Source organism: Phyllobates terribilis, unplaced genomic scaffold, assembly GCF_046119375.1.
Source record: "Phyllobates terribilis strain yellow unplaced genomic scaffold, ASM4611937v1 Scaffold_1__5_contigs__length_1240528914, whole genome shotgun sequence".
Lineage (NCBI taxonomy): Eukaryota > Metazoa > Chordata > Amphibia > Anura > Dendrobatidae > Phyllobates > Phyllobates terribilis.
The window spans coordinates 295,724,974-295,739,732 of record NW_027362761.1 but is presented as its reverse complement, the minus strand read 5'-3'; the positions used below and the strand labels follow the sequence as shown (position 1 = coordinate 295,739,732).

Genomic DNA, 14,759 nt, shown 5'->3' with positions numbered 1-14,759 from the left:
CTGTTCTCATGCAATGCAATACACATGTATTGCATTGAATGAGAACTTTGCTGACAGTTTCACACTGTCTCCTGCTGGACTCAGCTGCAGGCTGAGCTCAGCAGGACACCATATATGGCAGATCTGGAGGCAGTCATGTGACCTCCAGCTGCCATAACAACGGCAGGTCCTGGAAGACATCAGGGGGCCGTAGGAGAGGTAAGTGGACGACCCCCTCTCCTCTCACCATCTTCTATATGCCGCGATCACTATAGATAGCGGCATATAGAAGATAGCAAGGGGTTAACATCATTGGGACCTGATCCAATCAGGTCCCAATGATGTCGCTCTGAACCACAACCGCAGCACTTGCAGGACCCTGGGGGTCCTGAGGGCTGCGGGACCACCGACCGTCTATAAACGTCGGCGCTGCAGAGCCCAGGCAGCGCCGACGTTTATGTACAGTACAGTGGGCGGTCGGGAAGCGGTTAAATGCCCCCGATGAAGCCACCGTGTGTGGCGACACGCGTTGGGCACTGAGGTCCCATTTACACCTTTCTACCAACAGGCTGATTTGATTTAGGATTTACTGGTCTTATTGCAAGTTTGGTCTTTATTTTGTTGGGACAGCAGTGCTTGCCCAAACTGGATGGATACAGACAGACACACATCTTTTCTACAGGACATAGATCTATATAGGCAACTGCTGCTGTATTATACGGTATGTATTTTTGCATCTATTGATTCAGAACATTTTGGTTTGTGCAATATTGACCACCATAGACATTCCATATGACTTGTGTGGGTTTGTTCGTATACCTATGCATTTACTGTCATTACAATAATGAAAGGTTTCTAAAGTAGTGGGGTCCTCAAGCAGTGGATTTATCCACTGGATTTTTAATGGTGTTTTAATCTACTGTTTTGGTATGTCTATTATTTTGTACATGTGTCTAGAGATATTGAAATAAATTGATGTATTTTGTATTCATCTTCTTATATGTTCTTCATCATTTGTTTAGGTCAGTGTTTCCCAAACCCCATCCTCACAGCCCCCCACAGGTCATGTTTTCAGGATCTCCTTAGTATTACACAGGTGACTGAAGTATCATCAAAGCATCAGGAATTCTCTCACCTGTGTAATACTAAGGAGATCCTGAAAACATGACCTGTGGGGGGCCGTGAGGATGGGGTTTGGGAAACACTGGTTTAGGTGATCACTGCTTCAGTGCATGTCTTCTCCTCTTTTGAATTTGCATAGTTTGTTTAGGACATGTAGCAGGTAGATCCCAGTTATCTGATGGTGCCCTCCTAATGTATTAGTTGTACTATGGACAACAGATGTCTTGTGCCCTCCTGCTCCACTGAAATGCTACAGGACTGACTGACACAGCTTTAGGCCCCACCTAAGCGGACAATTCACAGACCAGTTCTATTTTTATTTTTTGCAAATAGAATACATCCCTTTTTAGCCTATGGTGAGTATACAGCTAAAATACCCCCATTGTGCGCACTCACCTTTTCATATGGAAATCTTGAAGATAGATGATTTCCATATGAAGAGGTGACCGTGCCTACAGGTGTTTTTTCAACAGTATCTTTAAATTTCCTGGTTTAATTATATAGCCAACATCTGTGTCTAATAGCCATGGCTGGAGTTGAGTTAACTATTTAGATGTCAATTTCTGACAGCAGCGTGGAGACACGAGGGTCAGTGGGTGCTCTCGTCCACTGGCCTGTCTTTACAAAGACTGCATGGGCCAGGGCTCATCCCACTGAACGCCCATACTCCTTCTCCGTGAGCAGATCACTACTCGGACAACACAGGGTGAGGGTACCACACTATGGTAAGACTTTATTGGATCACCAACAGTCATCAGCATATAGTACATTCCCAGGAAGATGATGCAAGTAACAAAGTCTCACCCTTCCACTGGCTCACCAGGGATTAAAACCTCCGTGACTTTGGGGCATGCAGGGCCAACTACCCCAACACCTCACTTTTGGCGGGCACCTACTGAGGAGATGGCGACAAGCTTAGGAAGCTGACCGAGCACAGCGAGGCATGTGGCCAGGTGACCTGATTGGATAACCCAGATTGGTGCAAACAAATTTGTGGGTTCAGTGTTGGGCAGTGGAGCAGATCTGTATTCCACCAGCTGGAACCATAGTCCCTAGGCTCACATCCTGTAGAATCAAACAAATGACAGGAGCAGGCCCCATTTGTATCCCACAGCTCCCATTTCAGAACATTGAGCCCTACAGGACGTTGATCCTTCATTGTTAGCCAGCTCAAATAAACTGCATAATTGTCCTCCAAATGATGCAGACTAGTATACCGCAAGGGGCTGATGCAATTTGTTATCAGCTGGCATTACACAAATTGGCATACAAAAAGGGACATTGGACAGTCTCACGAAAAGCCAGAAGTGTGCATCTTTGGTCACCTCCCTAAAAAAAACCAAAAACAAATATGTAATGAAAAGTGATCAAATCATTGTATGTACCTCAAATTGGTATTACTAAAAAGGTCATCAAGTTAAAAAACAAAACAAAAAACAAGCCCTCACTCTGCTCTATCACTGGAAAAATAAAAATACTCTCCAAAAATGTCAAAGCAACATTTTTAGTTTGTTACAAATGTCCAAACAAAAAAAAAACAAAAAACGCCACGATGTAAGTTTGGTATTGCCGTAATCACAATGACCTGGCAAATCAGGTTTTCAGGTAATTTTTACAGCACAATAAATGTAAAAGCTAAACCTAAAAAACATTGGTAAAATTACATTTTCTTCACCATTTCACATGCCACTTGGAATCCCCCCCCCCCCCATCTTTCGAGTACATTGTATGGCAAAATGAATGGGGTCATGCAAAATTTCACAGCTTGTCTCACAAAGAACAAATCCTTGTACGTCTATGTTGACAAAAAAAAGTTAATAAAAAGTTATGACTCGGAGGTAAAATCTAAAATGCAAAATTCCCTGCTCATTAAAGGCATCTGTTTTTTTCTCTAAAATATTCTGTGTGTCACAGTAAATCAAATGCTACAAACCCACAAAAATTAATTTGTAATTCAGCAAAAAAAAGGAAGTCCACCAAAGGGGTGAATACTATCACAAGGATGTATAAGTTTTTGGAAATTAAACAGATATTACTAGTATACTGACATTATATAGCTTTATTATAATGCACTATATAAGTTGTCAAACCCAAACACTAATGGAACCAGTTATGTAGCAGAAAAAACTACATCAATATATTAAAAGTAAACTAAAACTAGGCAAAAACAGTTTATCAACACTTGAATCAATCAAATAAAGTCATCTAGCCTTGAGCAGCAAACAAAGACTTGGTTCTGGAAAGTTGTATTAAATAAGGGAGCAACAGTCCTTCCATACAAAGCCTTCAATTATTGAGGAGGAGTGCAAGTGTAAGGGTGCTTGAAAGCGGAGAGGCTGTCTTGATGGTGAACTGTGGGGATCCTACCATAGAGATCGCTCACAGCATGACATCTTACTACACAAAGGCACTGTATAAAAGCAGGAGTGCAGAGATCATGGAACCATTTTCTTCTTCACTTGATCCAGTATGTTTGAATAGTACTTCATCTTGGTTAACAGCATTTTAGCATCCTCAAGATCACCTAGAGAAAGAGCAGTCACAATGAGCATTCTTGGAATATCAGCCTTGGCACACAAAACAGTACCTTCTCTCCTCCCAGTCTTAGGTCAGAAGACATACATGTATGTACATAGAACTCACTGCTAGAGAGTAGTCTAAAATGGACCTAAAACACATTTACATATATGATGGAAGGCTAATAGATATACAGTACTGTACAAAAGTTTTAGGCAGGTGTGGGGCAGATGCTTGGTAGGACCACCAGTGGCCTTCAAAACAGCATAAATTCTTCTAGGTACAGTTTTTGAATGAACTAAGCACAGAGGTTGTTCCAAACATCTTGTAGAACTAACCACAGATCTTCTGTGGATGTAGGATTGTGCAAATCCTTCTGTCACTTCGTGCACTTACAGACAGACTCAATGATGTTGAAATCATGCCATATCATCACTTCAAGGACTCCTTGTCCTTCTTTACTCTGAAGATTGTTCATGGAAAAAAACAAGTACATTTTAAAATCAATAGATCTTGGAATAAAATTAAGTTTCACAATGTGTAAAAACAGACAGGGAAATGTTTTACCCAGACAGAAAGAATCAGCTGTGATCCCCTACTGTAATGTCTGTATACTCTTTTGCGTCCTCCCCTGTCCAGGAGCTGTGGTATGATCAGACCATGTTCCCTACACGGTCAGACACAGCAGGAGCACATTTATAAGAATAACTCAGCACAGGAACTTTTTTTTTTACTTTGTAAAACATATGCAATTGTAGAACTTCTTTTTATATGAAGATCTATTCATTAAAATGCACTGTGTTCATAGGAAAACTCTTTAGTGACATTAGCTGTATGTTTTGGGGTCATGGTCCTGCTATATAATAAATTTGGAGTCAGACACCTCCCTGATGGTATTGCATCATGGGCAAGTATCTACTTGTATTTCTTGACAGAATACTAGGGAAGGTGGATTTTTTTTCCTCTGCACTGCTGATTTTCAATGCAATCAAAAAATCAAGATCTCAGGATAAATTGGTTTGTCAACGTGTTTCAGAGTCCATCTGACTCCTTTAGGAAAACAACATGTAAAACATGTATTTCTTTGCATTAGAGCACCAAGAAATGGGCAATGTTGAGGACCATAGACGCGGTGGTTAGCCAAGGAAACTTAGTACAGCAGATGAAAGTCACATCATGCTTACTTCTCTTCAAAATTGGAAGATATCTTGCTGTGTCATCAGCTCAGAACTGGCAGCAACCAGTGAGACCCAGCTACACCCATCTACTCTTCAGAGAAGTCTGGCCAGAAGAGGTCTTCATGGAAGAACTGGGGCCATACACCATAAATTCAACAGGCACAAGGCCAAGGGACTCAACTATATATAAAAACATAGGAACTGGGGTGCAAAAAAAATGACAGCAGCTTCTGGACTAATGAGTCAAAATGTGAAAAATTTGGCCGGAATAAAAGGCAGTTTGTCATCGAGTGGTTGGAGAGAAGTACAATGAGGGTCTGCAGACAACAGTAAAGCATGCTGGAGATTCCTTCCACGTTTGGGGCTGCATCTCATTTGGGGATTTGGTGAGGATTAATGGTGTCCTCAATGCTGAGAAATACAGGCAGATACTTATCCATCATGTAATACCCATCAGGGAGGAGTCTGATGGGCTCCAAATGTATTCTGCAACAAGACAACAGCTCTAAACATACAGCCAATTTCATTAAGAGCTATCTTCAGCATAAAAAAGAACATGGAGTCCAAGAAGTGATGATATGGCCTCCACAATGCCGAAATCTCACTATCAGCGAGTCAGTCTGGGATTAAATGAAAAGAAAAGCTATGCATTGAAATTGTACCGACCTGTACTTCAAAACTATACCTTTATTAATCCTGCACAGTGTAGGCAAAATAAAAGTAATGAACTACAAAGCCAGTCAATACTACAGCTTGTTATAGAAAAAAAAAAAGCCCTTATTTAGTGATTTTTTTTTTAACAAAAGTTTTAAAAAACACAAAAAGGCTAAATAAATTTGGTACTGCCTTTATTATCAACTTGTATAAAAAAAATTAGCATGGCAATTATGCTGAATAGTGATTAGGAAAATAAATAAACCCAGAATTACTGTTTTTTTTTTGTTCATTCCACCTCCCAAAAAGTTTATTAACCACTTTGCACCAGAGCCTGTTTTTGCCTTCGTGACTGGGCCAATTTTTACAATTCTGACCACTGTCACTTTATGAAGTAATTACTCTGGAACGCTTCAACGGATGCCCCTGAATCTGAGATGTTTTTTTTCGGGACATATTGTACTTCATGATAGTGGTAAAATTTCTTCGATATCACTTGCGTTTATTTGCGAAAAAAATTGGAAATTTGGCGAAAATTTTGCAATTTTCAAACTTTGAATTTTCATGCCCTTAAATCAGAGAGATATGTCACACAAAATAGTTAATAAATAACATTTCCCACGTGTCTACTTTACATCAGCACAATTTTGGAACCAAATTTTTTTTTTGTTAGGGAGCTATAAGGGTTAAAAGTTGACCAGAGATTTCTAATTTTTCCAACAAAATTTACAAAAACCATTTTTTTTTAGGGACCACATCATATTTGAAGTCACTTTGAGGGGTCTTTTATGACAGAAAATACCCAAAAGTAACACCATTCTAAAAACTGCACCCCTCAAGGTGCTCAAAACCGCATTCAATAACTTTATTAACCCTTCAGGTGCTTCATAGGAATTTTTGGAATGTGGAAGAAAAAAATTAACATTAACTTTTTTCACAAAAATGTTACTTTAGACCCAATTATTTTTATTTTCACAGGGGTAACAGGAAAAAAATGGACCCCAAAATTTTTTGTGCAATTTCTCTTGAGCGCGCTGATACCCCATATGTGAGGGAAAACCACTGCTTGGGCGCACTGCAGGGTTTGGAAGGGAAGGAGCCATTAGACTTTTTGAATGAAAAATTTGTTTGAATAATTAGCGGACGCCATGTCGCATTTGGGGAGCCCCTGATGTGCCTAAACAGTGGAAACCCCCCACAAGTGACACCATTTTGGAAACTAGACCCCTTAGGGAACTTATCTAGATGTGTGGTGAGCACCTTGCACCCCCAGCTGCTTCACAGAAGTTTATAATATTGAGCCATAAAAATAAAATTTTCACATTTTTCCCACAAAAAATGTTTTCATCCCCTAATTTTGCATTATCATAAGGATAACAGGAGAAATTGCACCATGAAATTTGTTGTGCAATTTCTCCTGAGTACGCAGATACCCCATATGTGGGGGAAAACCACTGCTTTGGTGTACGGCAGGGTTCGGAAGAGAAAGGAGCGCTATGTTGGCTGGGATAGGTTGCAGACACCATGTCACATTTGAAGAGTCGCTGACATGCCGAAACAGCAGAAGCCCCCACAAGTGACCCCATTTTGTAAACTACACCTCTCAAGGAATTCATCTAGGGAAGTAGTGAGTATTTTTTAATTTAATTTATACTATCGGGCAGTGAAAAAAGCATAATTATATTTTTACCACAAAAAAAAAAATGTTTTACCCTCAGATTTTACATTTTCACACAGGGCAATGGGTAAAAATGGTGCCGAAATGTGTCACACAATTTCTTCTAAAAGTGGCAATACCCCATATGTGGCTGTATCGTGCCGCTCAGCCATACGGCAAGATCTGGGGGGGACGGAGCGCTATTTGACAATTGGAGAACAAATTATTGTAGAATAGGCATTTGGATTTGGGAGCACAACATTTTCTGAATTTCTTTTGGGGGGCAAGGGCCATTTCGCTTTTCCAGAGCCTTTCTGCTACCAGTAACTTGGAAGTCCCTTATATTTTTAACAGATAACGGACCTGAGGGGGACTAGCTTTTTTTGAGGACCGAGTTGAAGCTTTTATTGGCAACATTTTACGTAACATTTATCCGGCGCTCTAGGCTGAGCACTTACATCGGGGTTTCCATCTAAATTTCCAAGTGATGTAATTCAGATGAAACCCCTGCGGGATCCATTCACTGTAATGAGGCAGCAGAGTTACTCTGGACTCCGTCTGGCCTCTGTTTAGCGGTGTCCTTTTTTTCCAGAAGTGCACAAAACTGTGGCCAACCGCACTTTTATGCACGCCTAAAAAAACTGACACCGTGGGATCACAGGCCAGACGGCGTCCACAGTGGCCTATATCTGCCTCATTACAGGGAATCTTCCGTCATGGGTTCCGTCTGAATCACGTATTTCAGAGATTTACACGGAAACTCTGGGGTAAGTGCTCAGCGCAGGATAAATGTGGGCAGAGCCTTACTGATATCTTTGGGAGACATAATAAACAAATGAGTAGCAGGTGAAGAATTGGTTTTATTTATTTTTTTACGCCGTTCCTCGTGTGATATAACTGATTAGATTACTTTATTCTTCGGGTCGGTGCGATTACAGAGATACCAGATTTATATTGGGTTTTTATGATTGACAGCTGTCACACACTAAGATGCTTTTTTTTTTGCAAAATCTAGTTTTTGCATCGCCATATTTTGAGAGCTATAATTTTTCCATATTTCGGCCGACAGTCATGTGACGGCTTGTTTTATGCGGGACGAGTTGACATTTTTATTGGTACCATTTTTGGGTACGTGACATTTTTTGATCGCTTTCTATTCCTTTTTTTTGGGAGGTAAAATTAACAAAAACCAACAATTCAGGAATTGTTTGAGGTTTTTTTTTATGCCGTTCTGCGTGTGGTAAAAGTGATCAGGCAGCGTTATTCTTCGGGTCAGTACATTTACAGCGATACTACACTTACTGTATATTTTTTTATGTTTTGGCGCTTTTACACAATAAAACAATTTTATAGAAAAAATGGTTTTTTTTTGCATTGCTTTATTCTGAGCACTATAACTTTTTTATTTTTCGGCTGATGGAGCTGTATGGCGGCCTTTTTTTTTGCGGAACAAGATGACGTTTTCAGCGGTACCATTTTTATTTCCATTTTGCTTTTTGATCGCATTTTTTTTCCACTTTTTGTTTGGCGATATGATGAAAAAGCATTTTTTTTGCTCCGTTTTTTATTTATTTTTATTACGGTGTGCACAGAAGGAGTTAATTAGTGTGACAGTTTTATAGATCGGGTTGTTTAGGACGCGGCGATACCAAATGTGTGTACTTTTTTTTGGTTTTGCATAAATATACGGATTTATTGGTTTAATATTTTATTTATTTATTTTTATTTTTTTTTAACAGTTTAAAAACATTTTTTTTTTTTTTTTTTTTTTACATTTTTACTTAGTCCCTGTATGGGACATTAATTTTTATTTTTCTGATCACTGATCTCATGTAATGTAATAGACATGTATTACATTACATGAGATCTTTGCTGACTGTTTCACAGTCAGTGTGTCCTGCCAGGCTTCAGCTGCAGGCTGAGCCTGGCAGGACACCATATATGGCAGATCTGGAGGCGGTCATGTGACCTCCAGCTGCCATAGCAACGGCAGGTCCTGGAAGGTATCAGGGGTCGCCGGAAAGGTAAGCAAGACGACCCCCTCTCCTCTGTCTATCTTCTATATGCCGCAATCACTATAGATCGCGGCATATAGAATATAGCAAAGGGTTAACATCATTGGGACCTGATCCAATCCGGTCCCGATGATGTCCCCTGTCAGAGCTAACGCTCTGCACCGGAATCGCAGTGCTTGCAGGACCCTGGGGGTCCTGAGCACTGCAGGACCACCCACCGTTTTTAAACGTCGGCGCTGCACAGAGCCCAGGCAGCGCCGACGTTTATGTACAGTGGGCGGTCGGGAACCGGTTAAGAAGTCATATTTATCCCAAAAAATGGAACCAATGAAAATTACATATTGTTATGCAAAAATAAAGCCCTTATTAGTACCTTAGTTGATGAGCTTTTGGTGCACTTTTTGACACTTGAAAAAAAGTAGTGTCTTACAGTTCTAGCAAAGTGGATGGGACTAATAGAGATCTCATGCCCACTGTGCTTCCTTTTAATACTGCATATACTCACTTGCGGTGCGTTTTTTCAAATGGATGTTAAGGCGAAATTAGGGCTAGTTCTCAAAAGGTAGAATATGCATACATTATTAAAAACATTCCCATAAATAAGCATGTTCACCATATGGTACACCATTCAGCATGATTGTAAACTATTGGGTAAAGTAAAATTGCAATGTACAGCAGAAAACGTTGCACTTTTACAATTGGCCACTTGATGTCACTAGTCAACTGAACATATAGTACAGTATATATTACAATATTCTCATACCCTTGGTAAAAATTACAATAGTAGAAACAGGAAAAACAATCCTAAAGAGAAAAGATGTACCTTTCTCAAAGGCATTTCTAACATTTTCAATCAATGACTGGCATTTATCTGTGAAAACAGCAATCAGAAGTTAAGAGCAAAACCGCAATAATGTATATACACACACTATATGAAAGTGAAGTTATTTAGCCAGAAAGCTTAAAAAAAAAAATGGTACATGCAAAAATGTGAAAAGAACTAGCTCATTTTTTATTTGTGTTATAGAAACTTTGTTGAAGCTGATAAAGTCTTGATGAAGGGTGCACTGGAGTAACATGCTAAATTAAAAAGAAAATTTATAAAATTGGTGCATCTTTTATCTGCCAAGTGCCACAAAAAAAAAAAAAAAGTACGGCAGACGGGACTGAAAAACATTTGTTAAAATTCACACCACTTATCCTTCATGCAAAACTCCACACATTTTTCAAAACTTTGTTTTGAAAAATGCAAAACACAACTATTCCAAAACTGCTTCAGGAAATGAAAAACTCCCCAAAGGAGTGTTTTCTGAAGCAATTTCTGGTTTTTGAATGCATGAAAAACTCCATGTGGACATACCTTAATTCAGAGTATTGAAAGGCTTTGTTATGGGAATTTTAGAGCAGAATCTGCTCCAAAATCTACATTAAAAAAAACTCTGATTATATCATAATTCTACTCTACGGTACTACAATGGCCATACAGCAACCTAATTCTAAGTTATTCTCAGAGACTTTGTCCAGCTAAAGCCTTAAAGGGAACCTGTCATGTCCTAGCTGCCCTCTTCACTGCCCCGATAGCATTGTTAGTGATGCAATGTGCATCACTAACAAGCTTTTTCCATTAAAATTGGTGCAGCTATAATGATTTTATGATCTTTAATATACTTCGATCCTACCTGCGTTTTCAGTCATAGGGGTGTGCTTGTCATACTCAGTCATGGCCGGGCGCAGCATTCACTCACTGCTGGCGCCGTCCATGTATTTGAATCCTGCTCCCGGCACACGCTGATATTGTGGGGTGCAGGCGCACTTGTATATGTCCGGCTGCCTGCGCAGTGAGACTGTGTGATTACCAGCTTCACTGCGCACATGCAGGGAATATAGCGCGTTATAGCGCATGTGCAGTGAAGCTGGTAATCATACAGCCTCACTGCGCAGGCGGCCGGACATCTACAAGTGAGCCTGCACCCCACAATATCAGCGTGTGCCAGGAGCAGGATTCAAATACATGGACGGCGCCAGCAGTGAGTGAATGCTGCGCCCGGCCATGACTGAGTATGACAAGCACACCCCTATGACTGAAAACGCAGGTAGGATCGAAGTATATTAAAGATCATAAAATCATTATAGCTGCACCAATTTTAATGGAAAAAGCTTGCGAGTGATGCACATTGCATCACTAACTACGCTATGGGGGCAGTGTAGAGGGTAGCTAGGACGTGACAGGTTCCCTTTAAGATTGTTGTATGCAAAAAGGCCTATATGAGACTACAATTTTATCTAATTTGTTTAGTATACGACTTTCTCATTGGGGGGGTGGGAGAATTGGCATGAGGCCGGGGTCCCACGAGTGTATATTATCTATGCGAGAGAATCAGATCCGATTATGCCAAGTACACACGACTCAAATTCTGAACCGAGTTTGATCAGAGTGTCAGTTTACGGTGATCCAATTCTCTCACAACTCAGAACCGGAGCACAGGTGCGGAGACGGAACACTTAATTTCTCCATTGTCGGATTCCGCTGATGTTGGACTGCACTCTGATGACGTCCGAATGCAGCCGACCTTTTGCATGCATAGACTTGAATGGTTAAGTGTGGTTTGATTTCCGGAGCCACTCTCCGCATACTGCATTTTTTTCTAATGCCGAATCAGCATGAGAAAAAAAAAAAAAAATGTTAATCTGCACTACTCCATAGTATAACGTTGGTCCAAGTGCTATCCAATAAAACATCAGATAGCACTAAGCAGTGTTCTACGCTAGTGTGAGCGAACCCTAAGGCCATGTTTACAGGTTCAGTATTGTACATCAGTATTTGTAAGTCAAAATCAGGAATGGGACAATCAGAGGGAAAGTATAATAGAAACACGTCACCACTTCTGGATTTATAACCCACTACTGGTTATGTCTTAAAAATAGTGACCAAATACCGAATGCGTGAACGTGGCCAAAAAGTAAAAAAAGGGTTGTCAGCGGTAAGTACAATGTAGCCTGAGGTCTTGGATTACCTGAAGTATCAAACAGAGGCACACTCACATGCTGTCGCCTCCATGCACCCAGTGATGCCATCACCATTTACCTGTCACTGGATTGCAGTGGGCCATTATAGACTGCAGGAGTCACGCGACTTCAACAGCGCTTCATTGGAAGTTTCTCTGATGACGCACTGTTCAAGTTATCTGACCACCAATGACAGGCTGCAGCAGTCCAGTAAAAACTGCGACCTGCGATGTGGTAAAAGACCACGGCACAGCCAGCGCTGGATCCACGATGGTGACAGCAGGGGACTAATGGAGGGTTAACTCATAACATGACAGCTTCTAATCCTAGAATGTTCCAAAGCATATGATGGGCTGGAGACATAAATCATAAAGCTGATTGCTTACTCAGCTGACAGACATTTCTTCCATCTCCATTATAAATATGCTCCTTAGGGCTTCCTTCACACACACTTTGTAGCCTTTTAGATTTTTATTCAGATGTGCTTTGTTTTTTCCCCACACATTTTTTACTCTATAGAGAAGCACATGATAAAAGTCAAACCTAGATCTATGCGTTTGAGTAAAAAAACCAAACAAACAAAAAAGCTAAAAAAACAAACAAAACCAAAATGCACCAAAAGTGTGAAAAAAACAAACAAACAAAAAAAAAGCACATTGGGGTGGCTTAAAGAAAAAGTGCAACCAATCAGATTTAAGTTTGGAGATTTCATAGGGTCTCTGGGAGAGGAGGAATCTGATTGGTATATGGAACCTTTATTGTGGGACTGTATATCAAACGACCAAGCACCCACAGCAGGACTGATACATGGAAAAGTAGACAACGGATGTAATCTACAACTAGAAGTCTAACTTCACAGCACGTTTGGGCACAACAGGTCTCAGGCAGCCAGAGATTGCACCAACGTGGCTACAATGCAGTATATCATAGGACCAATGTGTTTGTGTTGATCGGAATGTGACATTACACTGCGATGTAGCAGCAACAGAGCTCAATTATCTGCCAAAGTCGTCGTGTTGCCACAGCCTAAAACCTACACGGAATACCTTGTACAAAAGTCCCAATTTCTTCAATTTCTGCTTCATTTTTGATGTCATTAAGTTTCTCATTGATTTCTAAGATCTCAAACAGAATTGGAGCATCCACACCCCCTTCTGTAATTGTGATGCCATGAAGACTTAACTGTGGACAGAAAAGGGCAGAAAGAAAATAGGTAAAGCTTTAAATCTTCTCTAACATTAAAAAAATTAAAAAATTAAAACCCGCCAACCTTACCAGATATACACCTCTGCTCAGCGGTGACAACAAGGTATTGTAGGCTTTGTTAACCAATGACGACTGCTTTTCAGAAATATCCCGTTCACGCTAAATAAGAAAGAAAAAGTCACTTATATATACGGCCCCTTCCACACCGTCAGAGCTTCCAAAGTAGAGGATATGAAATGTATTCTATTGTTTCAGCCTCCATGGCACAATACAGTTGTACTCAAAAGTTTACATACCCCGGCAGAATTTTTCCTTTTTTGCCCTTGTTTCAGAGAATATGAATGATAACAAAAAATCTTTTTCTCCACTCATGGTTATTGGTTGGGTGAAGCCATTTATTATAAAACTACTGTGTTTTCTCTTTATAAATCTTAATGACAACCAAAAACATCCAAACGACCCTGATCAAAAGTTCACATACCCCAGTTCTTAATGCCGTATATTGCCCCCTCTAACATCAATGACAGCTTGAAGTCTTTTGTGGTAGTTGTGGCTGAGGTTCTTTATTTTCTCAGATGGTAAAGCTGTCCATTCTTCTTGGCAAAAAGCCTCCAGTTCCTGTAAATTTCTGGGCTGTCTAGCATGAACTGCGTGCTTGAGATCTCCCCCAGAGTAGCTCAATGATATATTGAGGTCAGGAGACTGAGATGGCCACTCCAGAACCTTCACTTTGTTCTGCTGTAGCCAAAGACAGGTCAACTTGGCCTTGTGTTTTATATTGTTGTCATGTTGGAATGTCCAAGTACATCGCATGCGCAGCTTCTGAGCTTTTATCAAGTTTCTTGTTCCTTTGTAGCTCACACATCCCCAAAACATCAGCAATCCACCTCCGTGCTTTACTGTAGGAATGGTGTTCCTTTCATCATGGGCCTTGCTGACCTCTCTCCAAATGTAAAGTTTATGGTTGTGGCCAAAAAGTTAAATTTTGGTCTCATCACTCCAAATTATCTTGTTCCAGAAGTTTTGAGGCTTTGTACATACATAATCCAGTGGGGTATGTACATGCAGTGGCTGACAAGTTAAACAGGAGAAAGAGCTCACAATCAATGAGCCAAAGGGTACAAGGAGCTCCTATCCATAGCCAGAGCATGGATCTGAACCATGGACTGGAGTTCTGCAAAGCGATCAGCTTATCCCTAGCCAGAATGTATCTTATACATCTGTAGCTACTTATGTGCCTTCATTGTGAGGACATACAAGATAGGTAATTGGCAGGAAAAGGGTTAAAGCATCCACAATGGCATTTGATATACCTAGCATTTTTGTAGACATAATAGGACTCTCACCAATGTGGCCTTTACAGCACCTCCTTATAATTACTGTTTTATATGAAGGTATACAGAGGTTGAATGCTGCATTTAGAGG

The 14,759-nt window shown here is 40.4% G+C and overlaps 1 protein-coding gene across 1 annotated transcript; it reads right to left on the bottom strand.

Annotated features, from left to right (window-relative positions):
• Positions 1–3,145: 3,145 nt before the first annotated feature.
• HSCB (HscB mitochondrial iron-sulfur cluster cochaperone) lies at positions 3,146–14,654 on the bottom strand. Its single transcript, XM_073676173.1, has 5 exons — positions 14,592–14,654; positions 13,404–13,493; positions 13,175–13,310; positions 9,946–9,993; positions 3,146–3,625 (listed from the first exon to the last, which is right to left on the bottom strand). The coding sequence occupies exons 1-5, from the start codon at positions 14,652–14,654 to the stop codon at positions 3,537–3,539; spliced, it is 426 nt and encodes a 141-aa protein (XP_073532274.1). The 3' UTR covers positions 3,146–3,536.
• Between the last annotated feature and the right edge of the window lie 105 nt (positions 14,655–14,759).